Here is a 23,455-nt window from a genome sequence, read left to right as displayed (position 1 = left end):
TGAAGGCCGGCCCCCGCTTCAGCCTCCTGGGTGAGAGGCGGGGGGAAATGGCGGCGCTGAGGCTCGCTGCGGCTTCTTGCTGTGCGGATCCTGTTTCGGCAGTATAATTCCTGCATAGTTCGGGATCTAGAGGTGGTTAAAATGCCTGAGATAAAGGTCACGCCCTTGGGTAAGTCCAATCTGAAATAGGCCTGAAATAGAAGAACTGAGAGACGCTGGGTGCCGTGCTTTCCTTAGGGAAGGGAATCGGGTGTTAGCATTTGTAATTAGAAGTAACACGGCCTAGGCTGCTAGAGACACGTTCAGTGCCTCCCCTAAGCTCAAGGCCAAGTCAGCTCCCATCTGCTGACAGACCTGCTTGCTTGGAAGGAAGGCTGCAGTCCTTTTCCCACATCAGAAGTGGGCAAAGGCTCTTGTACAGTGTGTACAGACCTCTAAATGCGTGTCCTTTGAAGTGACCAAACGTTGCCAGAGGTGTCTGATCTCTCTTTCTGTTGGTCCAGGGGCTGGCCAGGATGTGGGGCGCAGCTGTATCCTCGTGTCTATTGCGGGGAAGAATGTTATGCTTGACTGTGGGATGCACATGGGCTACAACGATGATGTGAGTATGATGGGGAAGCCTGATGTTGTACAGGGATACCTGCAGGGTGCCTGTCCTCGCTCAGCAGGGCTCCTGCTTTGTTGTCCTGCTCTCTTCATTATTATTTGAACATGACCTGATTCATCTTACATGATATGTAGGTAGTGTTAGCAGGGTGTACATTATTGGGCACATATGCCAGCTGTTGCTGAGAATGAACAAGTGTCACCCCTTCAGAATTTTGCTTCCTTGTGCAAGTGGTACATCCCCTCAAGTATTCCTGGTATAGGAAGTTCCCCAATCCAGCCAACCCTTTTCTTTCCATGGGTTGTGGACTCCGAAGGAAAAAATATATATATTAAGCAAGCTGTGAACGTTCCATTCCTGGTGCTTTTGGTCTTCCATGTGGGCAGGGTATCTAGCAGGTACACTAGTGTAGTCTCCGACCTGTTGCAGTTTTGCCTTGAGATGGATTATAGCATGTGTTCAGTACTGCAGATGGTTTATGCTATTGTTCTGGTGAATTAATAATTTAGTATTAACTGTCCTTGTTTAGTAGTGGATAACCTGCTTTTTATCTCTTTGCAGAGGCGTTTTCCTGACTTTTCTTACATCACGCAGAATGGAAGGCTGACTGACTTCCTAGATTGTGTGATCATCAGGTGAGAAAGCTTCCTTACCACAACTGAAATGGGAAACAGGAAAGTTGTTTTTTTTTTTTTGTTTGTTTGTTTTTGTGTTTCTTTGTTTTTAAAAGAAGGGAAAAAACCAACATGTTGCAGTTCCATCATTCATATTCTGGTCGGTTCCTCTGTGTTGTGCAGTGCTTTGAAATTCTGAAGCAAGATGTGAGAACCAGGCAAGCTAAATTCCTGTGTAACATTTCTTCTATCCTTTCTCTCTTTTTGCAGCCACTTCCATTTGGACCACTGTGGAGCTTTGCCATATTTCAGTGAAATGGTCGGATACGATGGGCCCATTTATATGACACACCCCACTAAGGCCATCTGTCCTATTCTCCTGGAGGACTATAGGAAAATAACTGTAGATAAGAAGGGGGAAACTAACTTCTTCACTTCCCAAATGATTAAAGACTGTATGAAAAAAGTGGTTGCTGTGCATCTTCACCAGACAGTTCAGGTAAATGACCATTTCTGCATAGTCTTGGATCAGACCAACCAAATCATTGTGGAAGACAGAGTAATTTTATTTTTTAAAAGGTTTTGCACTACTGCAGTGTTTGTTTGCTTGTACAGGTGGATGAGGAGTTGGAGATCAAGGCGTACTATGCAGGCCATGTGCTAGGAGCAGCCATGTTCCAGATTAAGGTTGGATGCGAGTCAGTTGTATACACTGTAAGTATGTGCAACAGCATTTGTGGACGCTCACATCTCTTTTTAATAGCCTGCTCTCTTACCTTGAGAATATAAATGGATTTCTCTTCTTTCGTTAGGGTGATTACAACATGACACCAGACAGACATTTAGGGTAAGTAGGAAGCTGGGTTTCTATGAATTGTATCTCTTTCAGACAGGACAGTTTTACCATAGCTTCTGTTAATACGTAGGGGCTTATCAGCATTGATTCTTTGTTGTTTGAAGGGAGACTGGAACACTAACTGGTGTCTTTGCTGGAAAGATAAATGCAATTTTGAATTCTGAGAATGAACAGATTTAAATTGATTCCTCAGGATAGACCTTAATGTAATCTTCTCCATTGTACTCATATTAATCCATTTTTAAGGCTGCGTAATAATTGGATTTAGGTGTTTGAAATGCCTTATTGCTGTGGTATTCTCTAATGTGTTTACTTTTTAAGAAAGTGCCAGTCACAAACTTTAACATTCATTTTATTTTTTTTACTGGCATGTATGATGGATTTTCATATTTGTGGTATTTAGAATAATATTTTAATGTATTTAAAACAAATAATAGACTGGAAAATAGTTTTTCAAAATCTGGAGTCGGTGTCTATTCTGGGCTGTATTAATTTAAAGAAAGCACAGCCTGTAAAGAGGAGTCCTGGTGATGCCGTGGAACTCAGAGGTGACTTTGGCCAAGCCAATGCATGTTGGTGTTCCTTTGTTCAAGTGGAGTTAGTGATATTCTGCACCCAGATTGGAGACCTGCAGATGAGAAATGAGATACTATCCCTTAACTTGATTGGCTTTTTAAAAATCCCTTTTGTTTTAGTGCCGCCTGGATTGATAAGTGTCGCCCAGATTTGTTAATAACTGAATCCACCTACGCCACAACTATCAGAGACTCCAAACGTTGCCGAGAAAGAGACTTCTTGAAGAAAGTTCACGAGACTGTAGAAAGAGGAGGAAAGGTACAGCATTTTGATACAAGTGATGTGTTTTTTCTCTGTGAAGCTTGTCATCTCTGTAGTGCTGCGTAACTGTTTAACCAACTCGGGCATCTGTGCATGGCCACAGTGAAAAACTGAAGGAGTTTTTATATTTCTCCATCAGTAATTTAAAAGAGAGGGTATTAAACATATAAAACTGTGTCAAGAAGAAAGCCAAACTGCATGAATAAGGCAGTAAGGGAAATGTTCTGCTTACAGTTTCCAGATACGGAGGATGAAGGCAAAATTAACTTTATTTGTCTCTTGTATCTGAAGCATCCTCTTGGTCACATAAACTAAGTAATTGAGAATGACTGCTCAAATTACTGCTTTTAAGCTTAATCAAAACTGATTTCCCATGTAGTCAGTCAGGTCTGTCTGTTCAGTATTCTCCTTTGTGCTGTTCAGCATTACGCTGCCTGTTACCATAGAAGTCCTCCAAGTGCAATTACCACACAGTAAATGATGCTTCAGTGCCTTGCGTGTGGCTGTTTTGTCTGGGTAAGCCTGTTCCAGCCTTGTGTGATTTGATGTGAACAACTTTAGCTAGTCACAAAGCACGTGGAACAGATAATGAAAGCATTGCAACATGGGTGTGAGTTGTATAGGTCCCATTATTGTTTTAGGATTTGTCAGACTTTTCTGTTTCTCAGAGCTTAGCCCCTGTCTTTGCTAACATAAAGAAAATGTCTGGGATTCTCTTTTTCATTGCCACCCCGTTTAGAGCATGCCTAGTAAAGGACATTTAAAAAAGTCATTTTAATCCTTCACAATCTGCAAATAGGAATGGGAATTTGCAACACAGGAGAGTTTTACTGATTTAAGTGTAGCTAATTCACCGACTAATTCACAGACTAAATCGTATCTCAATTGCAGGTTCTTATCCCAGTATTTGCCCTTGGACGTGCCCAGGAGCTTTGCATTTTACTGGAAACTTTCTGGTGAGTGCAGACTATTCAGTGCGTGTTCCTCTTTTGTGTCTTCATGCGGTCCTGACAGGTTTCTATGATGCTTTCGTATCTGTTTGGTACAAATATTCTTTTTAGTTTTCCTCTTCGTGTTGGCACACAGTGGCGGTTGCAGAACTGTTTCTTTCCATGTATCACTTATTCCCAATGCTTCTGATTCTAAGCAGTAAATTAAACGTCTTTACAAGGATCATTCCCTGCTCTGTCCCCAAACACTTGGTACCAACTGTCCTTCAAATAATTTGATTGCAGCTTTGCCACATTGTAAAACTGTTTTTATGGGAGGGAGATGGGATGAACAAGTGAAGTATTAAACTTTCTTATAAGCATTGTGTGGAAATGGGTTAAAGGTGACTCCACGGTAAGTTAATGCCCAGTGATACAGCATTGTCCTGATACTGACTTAATTTGTTGGGAGTATGTTCTGTGCAGAAATCTTTGGTGGCTGTGTGGGTTTATGGACTTAAGCACGAAGAGCCAAGATTCTAATTTGGTTCTCATGGATCTGGATCTCTTCTTTCTGCAGGGAAAGAATGAATTTAAAGGCTCCAATTTATTTTTCCACGGGACTGACAGAGAAGGCTAACCATTATTACAAGCTCTTCATCACGTGGACTAATCAGAAAATTCGGAAAACATTTGTGCAGAGGAACATGTTTGAGTTCAAGCACATCAAAGCATTTGATCGGGCCTTCGCAGATAACCCAGGACCAATGGTAGGTGGGCAGTAATGAGGTGGTAGAGCAGATCTGTGGTGTCAGGGAGCTGTTTTTATACTGCTCTGTTACTGGTTTAGGCAAACCAAGCAATCTACAAAAGCCTAAGCATCTTCTACCCCGTTAATACAATAAAATAGCAAAAAGCTGTGTTGGAGCCTTGTTGTAGTAAGTGTGCTATAATGGGTATTAGTGAGTTCTCTCTGCAGTTCTAGGATATTTATATAAGTAATGGCATTTTTTTTGTTTTTTATTTTTTTAAAAAGGCAACTTTTCTGTGGTGATTCATGACGCATCTTTGAATTCCAGGTTGTGTTTGCAACTCCTGGTATGCTTCATGCAGGACAGTCCCTTCAGATCTTCAGGAAATGGGCAGGGAACGAAAAGAATATGGTAAGAAATTCAGTTTAACATGTAAGGTTTTGCGTTAATGTCTTATATAAGATGTTAAGAACAGAAATATCAGCATTGTTTTTCTGGTTTCCTTCTCAGGTCATTATGCCAGGCTACTGTGTGCAGGGAACTGTGGGCCATAAGATTCTGAGTGGACAGCGCAAGCTGGAAATGGAGGGAAGACAAATAGTAAGTTTTGTTTCCAAGGAGGCAGATCACTGGGGAAAGCTTTTAGGAACTTGAGGTGGTAGTTAGACAGCAGATACTTGTAATGGGAACATGCTGCATGCAACATGGGAAATACCTGAGTAACATTTTGATCAGAGTGGAACTAGGATTTCTTCTCTTTGTTCTTCCTACCACTTTATTGCTTCAGAATTCACTGGCCTCAACATTTTGTCAGGGGAGTATTTATAGTAGGCTTGATTAGTCAGATAGATGGCAATGATACGCTTTCATGCAGAAGGGGATTTTGAAACTGATCCCAAGTGTACTTCAGTATTGATTTCTTTTGGCAAATGTGCAACAAGTGTTTTGCTTTGGAACTCTGCAGTTTAGCTTTATAATTTATTGAGAACTTTTCTGTATGGTATTCAGGCTGCTGATAAGCAGGTTTCTCTCCAACATAATTTCCCAGTGCAGCTGATCTGCTTCCTTCTTTAAAATAAATATGGTCTGTGTCTGTTCATGTGGGGTATACGAGCTGTGACAAGCCAAAGTGGTTGCTGATTCTCAAAGCTTGTGCTTCCCACCTCCTTCTCTTGCAGCTCGAGGTAAAGATGCAGGTGGAGTACATGTCCTTCAGCGCCCATGCAGATGCCAAGGGAATAATGCAGCTGATTCGCCAGGCTGAGCCACGGAATGTTCTGCTGGTCCATGGTGAAGCAAAGAAAATGGAGTTTCTGAAGCAGAAAATAGAACAGGAATTTCGTACGTACAGCGTTGGTACTGAAAAGAGTAGAAAGAAGAAGAACAAGAGCTTTAAATTCCCATAATTAACCCAAGGGACCTCAGCAGAGTTAGGAATAGCGCAGTGTACAGCACAGTCTGGGATGGGAAATGCTGCTACAGCCCTTCTGACGTTGTTTGTTTACATTGCAGATGTCAGCTGTTACATGCCTGCAAACGGAGAGACCACGACAATATTCACCAATCCAAGCATTCCAGTAGACATATCCCTGGGACTCCTGAAGAGAGAAACAGCGATAGGTAACACATTTTTGGCCAGGAATTCCAGCTTTCGTGCCCTGCCACTGCACTGCAGTGTGTTTGTATAGTACTGTGTTAGGTGGAAATGGTGATGCAGGAGCAGTGGTGATTAACAGCAGTGCTTCTTTGTAAGAATGTTTTACCAGTGCTTGGTGGTTGAGAAGGGCTTTCTGGGAAATGAAAGGGCTGCTATGCTGTGCACGTATGTAAAAAACGCCCAGAAAAAAAAACAAAAAAAAAAACAGCACAAAACTAATGGAACTGCCTTGTTTGCTGTTTGTTCATTTGCTATGAAAACAAAGTCCAGGTATGCTTTTAGTAGCTAGGTCTGTGAAAACTGGAATTACTTTCATAAATCCAGTGGAAAAAAAATCTTAAGGCCTCTCTTATCAGGAAGGGATATGGGGAGTGGGAGAAGCAGCTGATCTGTATTACTGGACGTTGTTTCTTACCTCTATCTGGAGCACTGACAGTGATGTAAGCACCGTGTGCTTTGTTTTAAGGGACAGGAGAACGAAGATGTGAAATCTTAGTCTGTGAACCCCAGCAGGGACGTGGAGATCTGATCCATTAAGTCCCATAGCAGTTGTCTAAAACGTGAAAAGCAAGCACAAATGATTAACCTTGTTGTCTTTCTCTTCCATTGGCCTTGGTTTAGGGCTCTTACCAGATGTCAAGAAGCCAAAGCTCATGCATGGCACATTAATTATGAAGGATAATGTAAGTAACATGGACCACAGAGGGAGATATAAAACCACAGCATGCACAGAGAAATATCTGACAGTGGATTTGTGCTCTTCCTCTGCAGAGCTTCCGGCTGGTTTCTTCCGAGCAGGCTCTGAAGGAGCTGGGTCTTGCAGAACATCAGCTGCGTTTCACCTGCCGCGTTCACATTCAGGATCCACGGAAAGAACATGAGACAGTGCTTCGTGTATATAACCATCTCAAAGGGTAAGGCCCTTCTTCGCTGTGCTTGGCTTTTTTTCCCCTAGGGATCAATGATTTTATCATTCTTAACAGGCAGAATGAGAGCGTCCTTCTTTCTGCCCTGTCAGCTGTGCCATATAGAGTTAAGGGAGAGTTTTTTTGCAGCCCAGAAGCCTTAACTGCTGTAGATTTCAGCCTGTTTAATATATATATATAAATATAACCAGAACAGAGGTTACCTGTCAGTAGCAGAGGTGGGTAATCAGCATATGCACTCATGGTCTTTGCCAAACTAGTGCAGGCCGCCGGAAATGTTTGTTCCTGGTGATTTGCTGCTGTCACTGCTGCTTCTCTAGCTGGAGTTAGCCCTGCTTTTGCAGGGAGACCAGTAAGCACAGGATCAAGACAGCTAAATTAGCCCCTTCTGTCTTGTTTGGGCGGGGGGTGCTGCTCAGAACTGCAGCTAAAAGCAGTAACACCATGCTGCTTTGGGGGATTTAACACACAGGGGTGACCCATCCTTCAGCGTGTGTGCATGTCCCCTCCAAAATAAATGGAAACCCTTTTATCTTACCAGGGTCCTGAAGGATTACTCTGTGCAGCATCTCCCTGACGGTTCGATAACAGTCGAGTCCATTCTTATCCAAGCTACAGCACACTCTGAGGATCAAGGAACCAAAGTTCTGCTCGTATCCTGGACGTACCAGGTAGGAACACCCACGAACACACTTTTCCAGCGACTCTGATTAGTCTTAATGTCTTACAGGCCAAAACTGGCCTAAAAGGTAGGTTGCTACTGCAAAGGTAGTGCTGTGCAGTGTGTGGGTGTGTTATAATGCAGGTATAAAATGTAAACAACAGGCAGAAAGCCAGCTAGCACTGATTTGTGGTAAGATTAGACATAGTGTTTTCTCCAAAAGTAGAATTTCTATGGCTGAATTTTAAGTGCTTTCAGTGGGTCTTTATTCTTTGCTTTCATGAAAAATTTATTCTGAAAAGAGATCTCAAAGAGGTTTTCTTTGACGAGGGGAGATTTTACAGTGATAAGTTTGAAAGAACGCCTCGAAATGCATTTCCATTTTCAAACACTGATGTTGCTGGGTCCAGAAATTATTTTAGTGTATTTCTAGGTAGCAGATTCTAATTTATTGCCCCAGATAGGAAAGAGTCAACTGGAAGATGTCTTTCATCCTGTTTTTTCTTTCCTTTAGGATGAAGAACTAGGCAGCTACCTCACATCCCTTCTGAAAAAGGGACTGCCCCAGAGTACATCCTGAGCAACAGAGCAGCAGGCAGAGTGGTGCTTCAGAGAAATTTAGATTTTATTTTGTTTACATTATCAAATGTTTTTCTGGTTTTGTTTTAATAAAGGAATTACAGTGATTGTTCATAGCTGCAGTGAGTGTGTACAGTGCTCATCAGTGCTGCAGTCCTTCCCTGAGAAACCTGTCCCAGACGTCGCTGCAGCCTCTTTCGGAGTCCTGAGGAACAAGCTTCGTGCTGCTTACACAGTAAGGTAAGAGAGATTCAGCATTCTTTACTCCTACAGCTCGTGTTCTTTAAAACCTCAGCAATGCTGCTCCCACTGGGATCACAAAAATAAGTGGAAACAACAGCTATGCACTGACCCCGCTCCTGCACTCAACTAAATCCTGGACTGTGTACACAGGACAAAACAGCTCCCTCAGCTTGCAGGTTTGTGGGCAGGGAGTCCCTGATGTGCCACACAGGGTTATCATCAGGCAGCCCTACACCTCCCTGATAGGGGAATAATACAAACCCAGAACTTGAGTAGGCCTGAGAGGTGAACAAATGGAGCTTTCAGAGCTTCACAACTGCAATGCAAAGCACAAGTTTAATGTAGACAAGAGTAATAAAGCTCTAAATGTGCTTTTTACCAAGCAGCTTTACTTTCATTGAGGGAAGTATGGATAATAATGGCTGCTAGGCCTTAAAGAAAACTGCACTTCCTAGCTGCAGTCTAATAAATTCTCCTCCTCTGCCAATACCATGAACTTTGTACTTAGAGAACTTCCCTTCGTGCTGCGAAGTTCTTCCAAGCCTATGAATGGGACAAAAATAATAGTCTCTCATGAAAAATACAAGATAATTTATCAAAATGCTCAAGAGCAAGGATTTAGTAGCATTCTTACCAAGCCTTGCCAAGCAGATGAATACAAAAATCATTATGGGAGATAATTTAAAAGTTTGAGCAGGTTTTCTTGATATTTTAAAAAGTTCTCCAAGACGAGCAAAATCCAGAGAGGGAGAGGCCTTGCTCTAGTTCAGTTGTTGCTGCATGTTGATGGGCGGTGGCTGGCCCACCACTAACAGGTGTGCGTGGCAATAAGCAAAGCCAAGCCAGCCTTAGTGTAACAAAGGTAATATTGCACACGCAAAGCAATCAATGACAAAGCTCTAACCCTATTACAACATTACACCATCAGAGACCACTCTCCTTGATGCCATTCCGCCACACCAACCCTACTCCCTACCTCTTTTGAGGTCTGTGCCATTTCTTATTCCACATCCAGCAGCGCAGCGTAAGTTGGCAACCCAAGCTGTGCAGTGTGCCAGGGCACTGTGCGACTTCGTGTGCATTTTGCATTGCTGAGGTTAAGCACACTGCTGTGAAACAAGGCCCAGAACCATTTCCATTCCACTCATATCTGCTCAGAAGTCTTGTGTGCCTGTAGGCCTGTAACGCATACGTACTGTGGTAATGTCTGGGCATAGCATGGGAAGGAACAGAGCAGTGAGTCTGCGTAGCTGTTACCAAAATTGCATCCTTTCAAGTCAACCATTGGCTGTTGGGCCAGGCCGGTGGCTTTCTGGTGACTGATAACCCCCAGATGATGAATTCTTTCCAGTCATGATGAAGTCTCATCCTTCACAGGGTGGAAAACTGCTGTTCTCTGAAGTTGGGTGATGCTGTTGAGAAAGGGAGAGAGGTGAGGTGTATCATTTCACAATACAACACAATCACTTTAAAAAAAACAAAAAGGTAAGAAAAAAGCTTTGACCTTTAACCAGAATTGCATGGCATAAGGAGTTTGGCCAGCTCCTGTGTTAACTTTCCTCATCGAGTTTTTAGGGAGAGAGGAGCCTGTTTACCAGTGGTCCTGCACGGGCTTCGCTGCTAAATACTTGTCTATCATCTTCTAAAATTGTGTTAAGAGAGGTCCTGCCTGACTCTACAGGCACGTGATGCTAGAAACCCTGTCCTCAAACACTCGGGAAGCCAATCAACTTATTCACAAGAAGGGAAGAAGAGGCCCTTATTTGGCTGTGGAATGTAGGCATTTGTGAACACAGCTGACTGCAGTGTGCAGCCAGGGCGAAATCACAGGATCCCTCCAAAAAAGGGAAAAGCCAAGGAGGCCTGCAGGAACCCTCTCAGCTTTCAGGGTTAGCACCAGGCAGGAGGCTGGTTTCCTTTATGTAACCATTTCCCTGTGTTCTACCAACCCCAAAGCGAAACAAAAGGAGGCCCCAACTCCAACATCCACGACCACAGTACGTCTCGCCACATCCAGTCTAGGACTACAGGCAAACACAGCTCCTCTCAGTACTGTCCTAGCCAGATAATAAAAACACAGCTGCGAGGCACTTCCCTCCAGTGCTGCCCTGACAGAATGGCAGGTTTCACAGGTTTGGCTTGAAAACAATTGGAAAGACAAATGCTCTACTTACCTTGGGTAGGTCAGTTGACTGCAGTTCTGGGGTTTTTATTTCCCTGTGTCTCGTGCAGTTTGTAAACGTAGGAGTACTCGCCCAGTTTCTGGTCGTAGATGGTGTACACCATTTTAGACCTGAATCTGAGCCTGAAGTTGAAGCGCCAGTGCTTGCTGGAGGAGGTGAAGTAGTACAGGAAGGGGTTGAGGCAGCAGTTGAAACTCACCAGGGCTAAGGTGACCCGCCGCATTTTGTAGATCAGGCTGGTGAGCGCCTCGTTCTGGATGAGCTGGATTCTCATCAAGAAGTGGAACAAATGGGTGAGGTGATACGGGAGGAAGCACAAAATACAAATGAACAGGATGATGTAGATTGTCTTCAGCGCCTTCCTTTTGCGAATGCTGTGCTTGATCCGGGAGATCCTCCTCGCGATGAGGGGGTAGCAGATCAGAATGATGGAAAAGGGGATCACGAAACCAAAAACTAAGGCCAGGATGTTGTAAGGCACCAGCCGCTGAGTCCAGCTGCTGGTCGCGAAGTTCTCAAAGCACGCTGTCATGTTGCCCGCAACCCTGTTGTGCAGGGGCCCGCCGAGGACGAGCGGCACCATGATGCTCACGGCCACGAGCCAGAGGACTGTGACCACCACCACGTAGTGGGTGGCCTTGATCTGGATGTAGGTGAAGGGGTGCAGCACCGCCACGTACCGATCGATGCAGATGCAGGTGAAAAAGGCGATGCTTAGGCAGATGTTGATGTAGTACAACGTGCCCGTCACCCTACAAGCCACATCGCCAAAGATCCAGTTGTTCCGATGCAGGTGGTAATTAATTTTAAAAGGCAGCACACAAACAAACAAGGTGTCTACCAGGGCTAGGTTAATCATGTATATGTAGGAAGGAGAGGTGTGCTTCACTTTGTAAGAGAGGAGGTACAGAGCTAAGACATTTTCTACCAGTCCCAGCACGAACACAACACTGTAGATGACAACAAACAAGGGATACTGGAAGTCTGCTTCCAAGCTGAATTCGGAGCTGCTGTTGCCAGCTGTCTCATTGGAGATTCCTTCAGTCCAGGTAATATCTGCCATGATTTCTGTTGGAGAAGGGGCGTAAGAATATCCAACACCAGATAAAATCTTAAGCCATCCCTTACCTCACGAGGCTCTTGAGTTTGAGGCTTTATTTCATCTCACATGGTTAAGCAATAACTCTAATCAAAGCAGAGATGGTGAGGCTGGGGAAATCTTGGTTTTAAGCAGCTGTGCTTGGTGAAGTCAGATGGAAAGTGGTGTTGCTGAAAGAAAGAATATTTTTAAGAAACATTAGCATTTAAAATTACAAAGCAGCCCAATTATTTACTGGCATTTAAAATCAGCAGAAGATGGCAATGCTGAATTAACAGAAAGGAGCCCCTGCCAGGTTTGTGTGTGTGTTACCAGTAGGGTGCCTCTCAGCCAGGTCACTCGCATCACAAACCCATGACCTCTACTCCAGCAGTGTTTTTTTTGTCATGTATTTAAAAATTATCTGAGCAACTAATCAAGAGATACACAACTTAATAGAAGCCCTTAAAGGGAGTGGAAAAAATTAATCCCAGCTACAATACACAAGAAGTGTCTAAGGGTGAGCCATTAAAGATGAACACAAAGGTCGTTAGGTACTTTCCAAAGGAAATGCTGAAATTGCACTTCCTCCCAATACTTGTTTATGTGCAGTCAGAAGCACCAGACATCGTAACTGGAAGGTTAGAAAGGCAAAAAACAGTTTCACTTCAGGTAGGCAACCCTGTGCATCTTCCTCCATGGTCTTTCACCAAATAGAAAGGGATTTGCATACAAAGGAAGATTAATATAAAGCCAGGCAAACGCTAAGCCACCACATCAGGCACAGAACTTGGAACAGCTTTTTTCTCAGTTTTGCCAGAGCAAAAGCCCCCAGACATCTACCTTTTATAGGTTCAAAGGAAAGTATTGCAACTGGGGAAAGATAAGGCAGAGGCCTGTAAAGTGGGCAGAGGGGCCCGACTGACTGCTTCTCACAAGACGAGGACAGCCCTAGGTGTTATCAGCTAGCAACTCCAAAACAAACAGGACTTTTTTTTCCAACTAGCACCTGCTGGCGTTATGGAGATACGTCCCAAGATCCTCTAGAAGCCAGGCAAAATGAGTTTTTGCATGCTTTGTACTGACCAAGCACTGGAGGATGGCAAGATCAGATTGCAGAAGGACTGCCAAAACCCAAAGCCGCTCGCATCCCCTGCAGAGCAGTCACACAGCCTCACAAAGAACGTGTTTGCACAGTGATACAGCGCTAATACTGCTTCCTTTCAGCATCTGTACCCTCACTAAATCCCCTAAATAGGATCCTGCCTTATGTGCTGGTCAGCAACTCTGATACCTCAGCTGCAGGGAAGTAACAGGGAAGCCTGTATGAAAACGCCCGTACCCCCCAGTACCCACTGCACCTGGACGCAGCCCATCAGGTAACAAGCACCCATTTGAGCTTCACTGCACTAGAAGTCAGGAAAAGGGAAAGAAAGAGGGGGAGAAGAAAATCACTGACAAAATACTTCACAAGTTGGTCTTCTACCCATTGCTAAACAAGTAGGCACTGCAGGACACCACCCTGCACATCTGTCTGGTTGAAAATATTTCCCATGAGAGAGGTAACAGATGTGACACAGTCTCAGAGTACACATGCGTTTTGCAGGCATGGAGCCAATTTAATCTCTTACAGCGCTGTACCACTTCCTTATCTACAATTTTAAAAACCAGGAGTCTGACCAAATTCCTATGCCAACTTTGCTTCACCTGAAATAAATTATTTTTTTTTCCCTGTTTTACTTCTGGTATTTCTTCTAGACAACCCAGAAGCACCTCTGCTCCTCTACAAAGTTACTTGATTTACAGAAATACAGCAAAGCATACATGAAAGTTTACACTGGATTTTGGGTGCATTGCCTTGACTATTATTCTTATAAAAACAAAGCTTTTCTTCCCCCTCAACTCTGAGTCAAGTACAGTTTTTCTGAGTTTCACTTTAAAGTGTCACTGCCAAACAAACAGAAAGACAGAACTACCCCTGTATTATGTGGCCAAACCCAATCAACTGAAAACAATTGGTAATACAACAACAAAAGGAAAATAAAATACAGAACACCCCTGATCATAACACTCAAGTATTAACGATGGATGCTAAAGAACTGATTCAGCATTCCAGTTTGTACAGACATATCTACGGACTGCATTTTACGATGTTAAATTCAATTAGAAGTCTTCTGGATTTTTTGTAACAGTTGCTCTGGGATTTAGGGAAAAAAAGAAGCAAAAAACACTGCTGTTCTTTGTGCTAACTGCAGGGCCATCCACTGACCACCACCTCCAGCCTGCTGCCTGGAGGCTGTGCCTGGGTTGCTCAGTAAACCGGCTTAGATAAATAAGCCCATGGGCACAACAGGTTTTTAACAGAACCAAAAGATGGGAAACATTTGCAGAAAACTCAACAGCAGGTACTTTTGTTCTGCAGCTTAAAAAAATGCCGTGGTGCCTGAGCCTGCAGTAGGAGGCAGCTCGCCTAACACCTGAAACGGCAGCGGGTGCTGCCTGCTTCAGCCTTCTGCCCTGTAAAGCCTCACAATCAATTTAACTGCGAAGGCAACTTACCAGAGCTCAGCTCAGGCCATCGTCTCTCGTGCAAAAGCTGCAGTTGAGTGAAGCTTCTCCAGAATCGCAGCTCCGAGGTCACCGCGCAGCTCTTCGGTGTAATTTTAACACCGGAGCAACCTGCCCTGCCCGGCACACGGCAGAGCTGCAGAGAGAAACCACAGGAAGCGCTGATGAGAAGCTGTCGCTGACATCCCGGGCAGAGTCATCCCTCCAGCAAAGCGTTCCCACACACAGCGGGGCTGAGGGCACAGCACGGGGCCAGCACTGGTGTGTGCTGGGGTTCTCCACCTACCTGCTGGAGGGGGATTTAGGGCCCCAAGCTACCCCTAAAGCCACCCCCTGTCACCCCCTGCCCCCCTGGAGCAGGTACCAGAGCTGCAGCCCAGGCGAGGCCCTGACGCAGGCCGGTGGCTGCGCTCTCACTTCCCCTCGCTGGGAAGAAGAACAAGAGTGAGTTGTCATTCCCTTTCAGGGAAACTGGGGTCTGAAAACGTGGGCACACGTCAGGGTTTGGAGCGCAGCTGGGCGAGCTCCACGGCTTGCGGTGAGAAGCCCTGCGGCACGTTACCCCACCCCGACCCCTGGCGAGGCCTTACCAGAACGGGCACACCAGCAGCCTCAGCTCTCTGTGCCAGAGACCCCGGATTTCCCAAAGATGCCAGAACTTCGGAGGCTCGGTCCCTGAGCAAATAAATCAGCAAAGAGTCAGCATCCTCCACAGGGAGGGAGTGAAAACTGCATGGAGGCTCCGTAATCTTTTGCTCGGTTGTCAGCATTCCTCCCTCCTTTATTTACCCAAGTGCAGGAGCCTGCATCACTTTGAATTGCCACACAAAGAAATGTCCTCTTACCACTAATAGGGCCGTCTGCTCTGACAAACTGCTCGGCTTTCTCTAGTTCTCCTCTCGTGGATGAAGCAGAGACTAATTATGGTGGTGCCAGGCATCCGAGCTGCGCGTTGCTTCCACTGCAGGGCAGTGTTTAAATCAGGTATCGTTTCTTCTGGAAACTTCACAAGTCAAGACTTTCATCCTCTTTCCTGTAACCCACCACTCTGAGTCATTTTAGAACCCAAACAGACAGAATTCTGGTGTCATTCACGATTAAAAAAACCCACAAAGCACATTACCCAACGCACATTTTGTTGCTTGGGCACAAAAAAAAAAAAAAAAACCAAAAAACACCCAAACGCAACAAAAGCAAAGAACAAACAGAAAAGGACACGGCCCACTCACAAACCAGCTCCCTCTGCCCCTGCCCTGCACGAGGCCCCACAGCCCGCAGGGCACCGCGGGATGCTCTGCACCAGCTGGGGAAGACCTGAGAATGGCAACCAGCAAACGGAGCCCAGCAGGGCTCCAGCAGCCACCTTCTGGCTACTGTTGGCCCCCGATGGGGCTGAGCCACCCCGATGAGCGCCCCAGGCCCTGCAGCCCCGGCTGTGACTATTTCCCTTGGTGAGACAGCTCCGTTCCTGCTAAAGACAAAACTGGCTTGAGGTGACCTCTGAAGCCCGTCACATCCGAACCGCACAGACGTGACTATGAGTGTAGCGGGGCGCTGTGAAAGCCGCCGTGGTTCAAGGAAAGAGTGACAGCTGAGGGGAGGAAACGGCTCGTACTTTCGGAGGTGGTTTCTGTAAGGCACTGCGTGAAGCAGCAGCCCTCGGCCCTTCCACCGTGCCGCTCAGAGGCAGGGTGACAGAGGTGAGGGGCAGAAAGGAAACGTGACGTCCGCCTCCATCCTCAGCCTGCATCCTCCCCGCACACACACCGCAGAAGAAAACAAATGACAGCGAGCAGCCCCGCTCCTTCTCCCACATGTTTGAGCGCTGGGCCTGCACCAAAATTACAGGGAAAAAAAAAAGACAAAAAAGCAGTTAACTGAAAGCAGAACTGAGTTGTCCTTCCTTTCCCCTTGGCAGTCTCGGAGAGTGAGAACAAACGATGGCAGATGGCTGCGGGCAGTCAGGGATGTTTATTGAGCCACCACCACACTGTGTGCCCTGCAGACCTCAGTGCCACCTCCACACCAACAGTCCTTCAGAAACTTGTGTCCGACAGAGCTCCTACTCTCCTGGGGCCCTTGTTGTGTGCAAATCTGAGAAAAAAATGAAAGAATAAATAAAAAACATTGATTTAGGGAGAAAGATGGCACGGGAAGCACTTCAGATCTGTGGTCTTTTCCTGCCTGGGCTCCCTCCACACCACTGGGGAGGTGTTTGTGGGGATGTGCAGGGGGAAGGGGGACGGCAGGAAGGGTCACTGCTATGACAAATTAAGCAGCAGAGAAATGGGATGTCAGCCCCAGGGGGACGGGGGCATTTCTGCTCCCTTGGGCATCAGGTCTGCCTCCCACAAAGTCCCCGCCAGCCGTTCCCGGCTGTCACCCACCGGCTTCGTTGTACTCCACGCATTTTAGGAAGAGTCCAGCCGGCGGAGCCATGGCGTGCGGCGGAAGAGCCCGTGCATCTCTTAGCTCCAGCAACTCCTTTATCTGGTGAGGCGTTAGCTTCCCCTGGCCGACTGCCACTAGAGCCCCAACCATCCTGCGGACCTGGGAAGACAGAACGTGGCTGAGATGGTTCCTCTGCTGGGGTTCCTCAACTGTCCCCCCATGGGCAGCTGTTCCCAGCGCCACTGCTTTGCTCCTGCTCCAGATGGACGTTAAGGACACACGAAGGATGCTTTGGCCCTTGTTTTAGATGCCACTGATGGATCCCAATCACGGCACAGGATCCCAATCCCTGAGCACGCCCCAGCAGCTGTGGTCACCCCACAGGGGTGGATTTCTTTCCACTCTGAGCAGGGATCGCAGGGGCAGCTCGGGTCCTGTGCCTGCAGCGGGCGCTGCCACAGCATCTTCTGGGGACAAAACTGGTGGCAGGGAAGGGAAACAACACGCAAAATGACTCTGCTTGTTATAATTCTTCCCTCCCTACAGCTGTGGGCATTGTAAAGAATGGGATGAGGGCCTGGAACACAACCTCCAGCACCACTGCTCTGCCTGGGAGGGAGGCTCGCTCGCATCGCACGTGGGAAGAGCTGAGCAGGGGCCGGCTGCTTTCAGAGCCAGCAGCAGCACCCACACGGCCGGCCAAGGCAGGAAGCTCACACATGCCTGCCGGGTTCACAGCTTCTTCACACATACGTAACTCTTTCCAGGTGGGGGGACCGTGGAGGGGCCCGTTTCTCTCTCAGAAAGCCAAAAATGTAAAAGAAGAAAAAAAACAACACCCTGAGTGAGACAGCCCACCCGACGCCCCCAAGGCATCGAGGTGGGGTTCTGAACACCTCTGCATGTCCCAGCTTCCCTTCCCTGCAGCAGTTCCAAGCCTTGGGTTAGCACAAACTTGGCACCTGCTCACCTGCTGCCCGCACGCCCCTCTCATGGCAGCGTCCTCCTGGCTAAAAGCCACCCTGTGAAGACTCACTGTGCCAGGACCCGTGCCTGCCAGTGCCACCTGCACACCAGATGCTCGCTCCCCGTGACCGAGGCTCTGTCGCAGCCCCGTGTGCTGTTCAGCCCTTTCAGGAACCGAAGGGATCTCTCCAAAGGCAGCGTCCTGGCCACTGCTCAGCTCCTGGTGCTGCTGGCAGGACACGTCCCCACTCGTGCTGCCACCACCAGGCATTCAGTGAACGTTCGCTCCCCGTACGACCTTTCAAGGAGGAACGAGGAGCACACGACCTTCTCCAAAGGCGCAGCACTGTGATGAAGCACCAGCCCCAGTGTCCCACCCATCAGCTTTTACAAAAGGATAAACCAAGGCCCACCAAGCAACCCGGTCAGGGTCATCCCTAGGAAAAAGAAAGGTCCGAAGAACAAAGATGCATTACCCAAAGGCAGGCACGGTCTCTCCCTACCTGCTCCAGTCTTAAACTGCACGGGGCTGTGCCAGGAGCCCACCTTTGGGCCGTTCTGGTGGCACAGGGAAGCAGCGCAGATCCCTGATGTGTTGTTTTACCCACCCCTCACTAGAGGTCATTGCATGCTGTGCCTTCAGCTTTGATGTCTCAGTGAGCTACGCGCAGACTAAGGGCAGGCAGCTGAAATGACCACGGGCTCGGCTAGCCCTGCGTGCAGGGAAAAGCAACACCCACAGGTCCTGAGGCTCTTTAACCTTTTTCTCTTACAAAAGCCTCTGGATGGCACCACGTAAGGCAGCAGCTACACAACCAGCCTCGTTCCCCCTCGGTGACAGAGCACAGAAGCAGATGCCCAGGTAGAAGAGGGCGAGCTCACCAAGCACAGCCTGTTCCTGCTGCCCCGACAGGCTGCCAGCTGGCACTGAGGCTGCTGCTGTGCTCGCAGAGGGCATCAGGCTCCGTGCTGCTGGTAGCTGTTTCCTTCTGCACAGCATCACGAAGCAGCATTTCCAGTCTAATGCATTAAATGGGTTAGCAGCCTTTTCTCCTTGTCACAAGAGCATCTGATGAAGCAAATCCCTGCTGCACACCCAGCCTTCTCAAGCATGTTGTCGTCCTTCCCCTGCTCAGATCCAGACACCCACTGTCAGAGAGCCTACAGAGCAGCGCTTGGCACAGGATAAAAACCAACTTAGTTTGTCAAAACAGAATAAAAAATAGCTGCTCGCTGTTCCCACAAAACACCCCCTCTCTCCTCCAAAAACAAGTCCTCCTCTTGCCTACTCTGTCTCCAGAGTGTGACCGTGGCCAGGCCAGGAAGAGCCAGCTCCCGATCCACGAAGCTGCGGGGAGAGCCACCTCCCCTGAGGACAGCAGCGAAAACCCCACGGGAGTTATTTCAAAGGAATCCCAGGGGAGGCCAGTCAGCATGACAGAGATCCTGCAGCCGTGCCTGCGTCGCTGCAGCAGGTCTGCCCAGCTCTCCTTTGTGCTACGTCGAGGGCTGCTTCATGCTCTGAAGCCAGAAAGTAAAATTCCAGGCGGTCTTTGCTGGGCCCGGTGCCACGCGGCAGAGCAGGAACATATGGCTCTTGGTTTTACCACTCAGCCTGCAAGGACGGAGGTTGTGGAAAACAAAAAACTTTCCACCCTCCCACACGGTTCTGTGACTTTGCTCCTTTCAGACACGGGCCTGAGATGTTCTGGTTCTGCTGGGGCAAACAGCGAATGTGGAGCCTCGCCTGTCTGAGGCCAGGTCCCTGTGTGGCACGAAGCCCTGACAGAACTGGCACTGAACAGGGATGTGACACTAAAAAAACAACCAAGGTACAGCAAGAGTGATCCTGTGGATGTTGGAGGCAAACACGGAGCTGAACAGTACCTGCCGGTAAAGAAACGATTTGCTCCTGAACTTCAACTCCCAGAACTCCAGTCCCCTGAAGGAAGAAACAAAAACAAGCCTTTAAAATCACATCTCAGACGTGAGACCTTCTCACGAGAAAAGTACAAACCGCAGCGGAATGCAAGCGAGCAGAGTGAGCAAGAAGCTGAGATCTTCCAGGGCTGCTTCAAAGATCAGGAACCTGCGAAACCACCCGTGGGCAGCTTCCTTTGCAAAATTCACCTGCAGAACCAAGCTGAAATTGCAAGCAGCCAGCAACTCGATGCACAACTCGTCCAACCCCACTGCTGCTGTGCTTCTCTGCTGGGGACGACTGCGTAGGGCAGCTATGGCTGAAATGGGGAAAAAATAAATCATTGTTCTGTAAGGGAGAAGTAACAATAGTGAGAAATAAAGGAGGCAGAAACCTTTGTCAGAGAGGGAACAATGCAAGCGGATGAGAAAAGCAGATTTGCTGTCCCGAGGGTGAAGAGGGCCACGTGAAGCAGGCGCTGCAGGAAGCCAGGGGCAGTCATTCATTTCCTCAGGCTCGCTCCTGCCCTGCTGGGACGGCCAGGAGTCAGCTGCTGTAGGCAAATCTGCCCGCCAGGGACATCCCACCGCATACCCCAAGGCGGGCAGGATGACCCCATGGCCCCAACACCCCAAAACTTCAAGTCCCAACAGCCCTGCCTGTGGCAGAGGCCTGACTTTGCTCAACGCTGTGTGGGGAGAGAAGGTTTGACAGAAGCACGGCAACATACTCAGGCCCCCGGATGCTCTGGGCACAAATCACATTTTCCTCACCCGAGTTTCAAGCGTTTAAAAGGGGAGTTTAAGAGCAGCAAGTGATGGCTTAGTGCCACCGCTAAGCTGCACCCAAGCTCCCCGCGATAACAAAATAATCAGTTTAAACTAACAGGATTTGGAACAAAAGGCAGTTATCGATAAGAACACCTCCAGGATGGAAAAGGAGATTAAGGAGCAACAATTCAGCTACAAATCCGAAGCCTTCAGATGAAGGAGAAATTGGTAAGCGCGACTTCTGCTCCAGTATTTGAAGGCCCATCCTGCCAGACTGGCTGCTGCAAAACACCTCCCTGCGAGGACCCTCCCAAGGCCAACTAGCCCAACGCTTCACTGATGTTTCTTTCCTTCACATACACACAAAAAAATCTGATACAGGCATTAGGCACCACGTAGGAACTTCCCCACACTCCGATGTACCAACGGAGCCCCAAAACGAGCAGGTTTGGGCTTCAGAAGCTGCTCTCCCAATCTTCTACGCTATCAAGCAATACCAGGAGCCACTTGGATCAAAGTACAATAAAATGACAACAAAAGCTAAATTAGCTAACAGTTTTTAAGCCCTCCTCATATCCCACAGCACTCCTAAAATAAAAAGAGACAAGTTTACCTTGTGCACCCTAGAACAGCAGCCACCTACATGCAAGGTCTCTCCTCTCCTCCTGCACCACGGGGCTGCAAAATTGGGCACAGCTGTGGGGAGGGCACAGCCATACGGTATTTGCCTGGGGGGGTCCCAAGGACAGGCTGGGCTTACCAGGGACACCCGGGCATCACGGGCTGCCCGTGGCCTGGAAGGGGAGGGAGCTCTGGGAAGGGCAGGAGGAGGATGAAGCGGGGACAACGGGATGGGAGGCGTCGGAGTGGGGCTGGCAGGAAGAGAAATCCTGAAATTGTCACCGTAGGGAGCGGCCAGGAGCTGTTTTTTCAGGATTCACAGATAAATCGCTGCTTTTCGCCCTCCCTGCTGTGTGTGTTGGCAAATGCAAAGGCGGCTTCTGCCCCCGGCTCCCTCTGTACGTCGGGGAATGACAATGCTCTGTCACCTCCGTGCGGTTTGCTCTCCCTCCAGCACGATGTATGTGGCACACGGACACGTGCGGCGCGAGGCACGTGCACACAGACCCAGCACGTGGAGGTCACGGTGCTGCTCTGCCCCAGCAAGGCACAAGAGGCAGGTTTTTTTCCAAAGAGGGGCAAAGCCCCCCTCCAAACGGCACCCACGGCCTCTAGCCAGGGTTCTCCTCACTTAGTGGCCTTGACAGGACACACCAAGCTGTGAGAGGCAGCTCGAGATACTCAGGAAAAACACCACGGAGGCTTTGAAAGAGAACAAGGGGGTTTTCTTTAGGAGGGAAACTTTCTTTTCCTTGTCAGTCTGGATGATAATTTTGCTTACCAGCCAAACCTCGGGCTGCCTTTTCCACTTGGCAGCAGAAGGCAGCACCTTGCCATGAATAATGCATGCTCAGCTCGAGAACAGGTGACAGCAGTCACTGCCCAGGAACGGGGCTAAGGCTCCCAGCACATCCTTAGCATTCAGAGGCATTCTGTAGGGCAGGAACAGCGACTCCACTTCCACTGTTGCTGAGCAACTGAGTTTGACGGAAGGAATCGTTTGAACAGTCAGCCTTTTAGGCGGACAAGCGCTCAATTCAGAAGATTGGGTGAAGTTCAGAAAGGAAGGGAAGAATGGCAATGAAAAGCTGCATTATTTCGCTAAGAGACCGTGGTTTATCATGCTGCGGATTCTCCCCTCCGAAGCAGAAAATAAAGCTCCTCAGATTAGGCTTTGAAAAAAAATCTATTTATAAGCTTTTAATGCTATCAGAGCCTTTCACTGCGGGGATGGCTCATGCTGCTCCTGCAGGGAGAAATACACACGCACCTCGGGCACGTTTGCTGTCTTATTTGCAGAGTGGGCAGAGAAACTCCAAGCTCCACGGCTGCAACTGTCCCCCCAGGGAGCATTTTACAGATCAGAAGGAACTGGGACGCTGTAAAAAACCCCAACCCAACCAAAACCACCCACCCAGCCTGCCGCAAACACGCTGACCCCAGAGCATTTTTCTCGAGGTCAGAAAACTGGTTTATATTGTTTAATACTTCCTTTATAACGCTTTGTTAATTAAGTGCTACTTAAACATGTTGAAATGAGGCTTCTCGAAGCCACCCTCGTCAGCCTAAACATTCATTAAATCAATCAATATCGACACTTTTATAAAAAGGCCTTGTTACAAAACACAAGCTCGGCTGCGTGTGTCACCAAGCAAAAATATCCTATCAGCAACAGCTTTGCTGCTTTTCAACCAATTTTTAGGGTTGCTTTCTCTCTCGTGAGTTGTTTTTGGCCTTGTGTGGGATGGATTTCTGCAGCAAGTTATGCAAGGAGTGGCAAATTCATTTTTTTACATGAAAGTTGAAGGCATAAAAAAGGTGATCTGAGCCGAATCTCATTGACTGGCCAATTGACAACAGCAGGTCGGGGTTGGGGAGGTAACCTGGCCCTTATGCAATCACAGGTGGCCTTGGTGAGACTTAACGACTTATTTTACTTAATACTCACCTTGTTTTCTCTGCCACTCACACTGCTCCTCGTCACAAGGGACAAGACGAGCCTGGGGGTGAAGCCCTGGGCTGCTACTCGTGCCCCTAGGTATGACCACCGCAGAGGGACAGAGGCCACGTTCCCCATCCCGCAGTGGCAACCCAATAATGAGCAGCAGGAGTGCAGCCAGGTGACAGCCCCCATTTTCCCCTACTTTTTCTGCCTTCCCCTCCTTTTCCCCTGGACACAGTGCTGCAAGGAGGCAGGAAGGAGCTGCTGCTGGCTGCCCGTGTGCCTGTCCAGCAGGGAGCACCAACAGGAGCTGTACCCAACTGGGTGCCTCCTAACACGGCTGTGTATTGAGAG

The 23,455-nt window shown here is 47.8% G+C and overlaps 3 protein-coding genes and 1 long non-coding RNA gene across 6 annotated transcripts in view; 2 read left to right on the top strand and 2 right to left on the bottom strand.

Moving 5' to 3' along the window:
• Nucleotides 1-28: 28 nt before the first annotated feature.
• Nucleotides 29-8,540, top strand: INTS11 (integrator complex subunit 11). The gene is made up of 17 exons (XM_027443271.3): nucleotides 29-169; nucleotides 504-601; nucleotides 1,169-1,242; nucleotides 1,492-1,720; nucleotides 1,837-1,935; nucleotides 2,034-2,068; nucleotides 2,773-2,911; nucleotides 3,806-3,870; nucleotides 4,424-4,613; nucleotides 4,923-5,006; nucleotides 5,106-5,195; nucleotides 5,774-5,936; nucleotides 6,108-6,215; nucleotides 6,874-6,935; nucleotides 7,024-7,166; nucleotides 7,720-7,849; nucleotides 8,354-8,540. Exons 1-17 carry the CDS (start codon nucleotides 142-144, stop codon nucleotides 8,417-8,419), a joined length of 1,803 nt encoding a protein of 600 aa, XP_027299072.1. The 5' UTR covers nucleotides 29-141; the 3' UTR covers nucleotides 8,420-8,540.
• Nucleotides 8,441-16,557, bottom strand: LOC101794174 (lysophosphatidic acid receptor 6). 2 transcript variants are annotated; one of them, XM_038166628.2, is made up of 6 exons: nucleotides 16,369-16,557; nucleotides 15,336-15,523; nucleotides 15,081-15,165; nucleotides 14,482-14,626; nucleotides 10,836-12,113; nucleotides 8,441-10,073 (listed from the first exon to the last, which is right to left on the bottom strand). In XM_038166628.2, exon 5 carries the CDS (start codon nucleotides 11,905-11,907, stop codon nucleotides 10,846-10,848), a length of 1,062 nt encoding a protein of 353 aa, XP_038022556.1. In that variant the 5' UTR covers nucleotides 11,908-12,113; nucleotides 14,482-14,626; nucleotides 15,081-15,165; nucleotides 15,336-15,523; nucleotides 16,369-16,557; the 3' UTR covers nucleotides 8,441-10,073; nucleotides 10,836-10,845. The 2 variants fall into 2 exon arrangements, with proteins under 2 accessions (XP_038022556.1, XP_071883141.1); XM_072027040.1 differs by having other exon boundaries at nucleotides 15,336-16,557.
• The window catches only part of PUSL1 (pseudouridine synthase like 1), a 23,865-nt gene continuing 16,852 nt past the window's right edge, over nucleotides 16,443-23,455 (bottom strand). For both annotated transcript variants that reach the window (XM_005008821.6, XM_038166630.2), the window contains 3 exons: nucleotides 19,735-19,789; nucleotides 16,878-17,040; nucleotides 16,443-16,584 (listed from right to left, as the gene is read on the bottom strand). In XM_005008821.6, coding sequence (XP_005008878.2) covers nucleotides 16,553-16,584; nucleotides 16,878-17,040; nucleotides 19,735-19,789 — 250 coding nt within the window. In that variant the 3' untranslated portion in view covers nucleotides 16,443-16,552. The remainder of the gene's footprint in view (nucleotides 16,585-16,877; nucleotides 17,041-19,734; nucleotides 19,790-23,455) is intronic.
• The window catches only part of LOC110351303 (uncharacterized), a 9,361-nt gene continuing 8,928 nt past the window's right edge, over nucleotides 23,023-23,455 (top strand). Inside the window, exon 1 of the long non-coding RNA XR_002398570.4 lies at nucleotides 23,023-23,279. This is a non-coding gene — a long non-coding RNA (uncharacterized lncRNA). The remainder of the gene's footprint in view (nucleotides 23,280-23,455) is intronic.

This window comes from Anas platyrhynchos, chromosome 22, assembly GCF_047663525.1.
Source record: "Anas platyrhynchos isolate ZD024472 breed Pekin duck chromosome 22, IASCAAS_PekinDuck_T2T, whole genome shotgun sequence".
NCBI lineage: Eukaryota > Metazoa > Chordata > Aves > Anseriformes > Anatidae > Anas > Anas platyrhynchos.
This window is presented reverse-complemented; position numbering and strand designations above follow the sequence as displayed.

What these genes read in the sequence shown, in the direction of transcription:
- INTS11 (XM_027443271.3), top strand. Translation starts at nt 142, where the DNA reads ATGCCTGAGATAAAGGTCACGCCCTTGG. An exon ending in GTATATAACCATCTCAAAGG is followed by an intron (nt 7,167 to 7,719) that starts GTAAGGCCCTTC and finishes TTATCTTACCAG; the next exon opens with GGTCCTGAAGGATTACTCTG. An exon ending in TCGTATCCTGGACGTACCAG is followed by an intron (nt 7,850 to 8,353) that starts GTAGGAACACCC and finishes TCTTTCCTTTAG; the next exon opens with GATGAAGAACTAGGCAGCTA.
- LOC101794174 (XM_072027040.1), bottom strand. Translation starts at nt 11,907, where the DNA reads ATGGCAGATATTACCTGGACTGAAGGAATCTCCAATGAGACAGCTGGC.